Below are 1388 nucleotides of genomic sequence, written 5' to 3' on the forward strand. Positions count from 1 at the left end.
GTACATGTAGAAAGTAAACCAGCCTTAGTAAGTTAAAAATGGTAATATGTTATCACTTTTTTTCTGCTCTTTTTCTATTTTCTTTGTTATATTCATTGTATTTTTGTCTCATTTTCTTTTACCTTTTAAATGTTTCTTTACCCCCTTTTTATGTTTTCTCCTTTTTTGAGCTTTTCATTTTTAGTGTTTACTTCTTTCTGTTTTTTTCTGTCTTTGATTCTTCTTTTTCCTTAATTATGACTCATTGTTTTCTGTTGAAACAGAATATTTGCTAGTTTTCTGTTCTAAGAAATTTCTTTTATGAGAACAACATGATTAATATTAGTTTTACTTGGAAGTGTGCATTTTTTTTATTTCATGATATTTTGTTATATGAGTATGTTTGTAGAGTAACAAAAATATCTATTTTTGTTTCAAATAATATTTCTTGTATATATAGCCAATGTTCAATGTGTCTGATATATTGATATACCATTGTATTCCAGACTGATACATATCCTCCAGATGTACCTTTAGAGATATGGCAAGACTGGTTGATTCACTGGGAAGCATGGAAGGAAGTGTACATCTCACTCTCATGGGTGCACAAGTATAGAAAGATCTGCAAACCAGATTATATCCAGTGGTATGACTCATATATAGAAAATTACCCCGATATTTTACCTTTGATTTTAAAGGGCCTTGGAGAGGAAACAGAAGACCTTGAGTTTTTCCAAGAGGATTCAGTTATGGAAATAGAAACACAAACACAGGAAGGAAATGAAAGTAACATTGATTTTAATAACTGTGGCAAAACTAACCCTAATCTAAAAACAAATGAGAAGGCAGACAGAAAAAAGAAGTTAGATGCTCTTTATGACAAACATTCAGAAGAAAGATACTGGATACATTTGAGAATGTTCTTGTTACAAAGTGGTGTAACTAAAACAGACAAACTTGAAAAGTTTTTCAACAGATCTGCAAGCCTCAAATATTCTGACACTGAAAATTACAACAATGCAAATAAGGATGCTCTGGAGGAAGAATCCTGTTACAATACTTCAGAAAATGGTTCAGTATTGCTTAAGAGCGACAATAATCCAAAAACTGCAGATACCTTTTCAATGTGCAGCAGTGAAGAATGTTTTTCTTCAAACAAAAACACAAGTAAGACATCTATAAAATCAGATGATGATTCTTGTGAATATGAAGAGCATATAGGGAAGAAATTTAAAAGTGCAGGTGAAGAACAAGATAATACAAATAAAGAAGAAAGTGAAAATGAGTACTCTCTCCAAACAAAGATGCTGAAACAAGAAGGAACAGATGCTGTTGATATGGATGAAGTGATGCAAGGAAAGGAAATGAAATTCAAGAGGAGAAAGAGAAAGAAGCCAAACACAACTGAG

At 31.6% G+C, this 1388-nt stretch overlaps 1 protein-coding gene across 1 annotated transcript in view; it reads left to right on the forward strand.

Moving 5' to 3' along the window:
* Nucleotides 1–1388, forward strand: part of LOC119587367 — a 5852-nt gene that overhangs the window by 2390 nt on the left and 2074 nt on the right. The window contains exon 3 of the mRNA XM_037936112.1: nucleotides 486–1388. Within this exon, the coding sequence (XP_037792040.1) occupies nucleotides 486–1388 (903 nt within the window). The remainder of the gene's footprint in view (nucleotides 1–485) is intronic.

This window comes from Penaeus monodon, chromosome 22 (assembly GCF_015228065.2).
Source record: "Penaeus monodon isolate SGIC_2016 chromosome 22, NSTDA_Pmon_1, whole genome shotgun sequence".
Classification (NCBI taxonomy): domain Eukaryota; kingdom Metazoa; phylum Arthropoda; class Malacostraca; order Decapoda; family Penaeidae; genus Penaeus; species Penaeus monodon.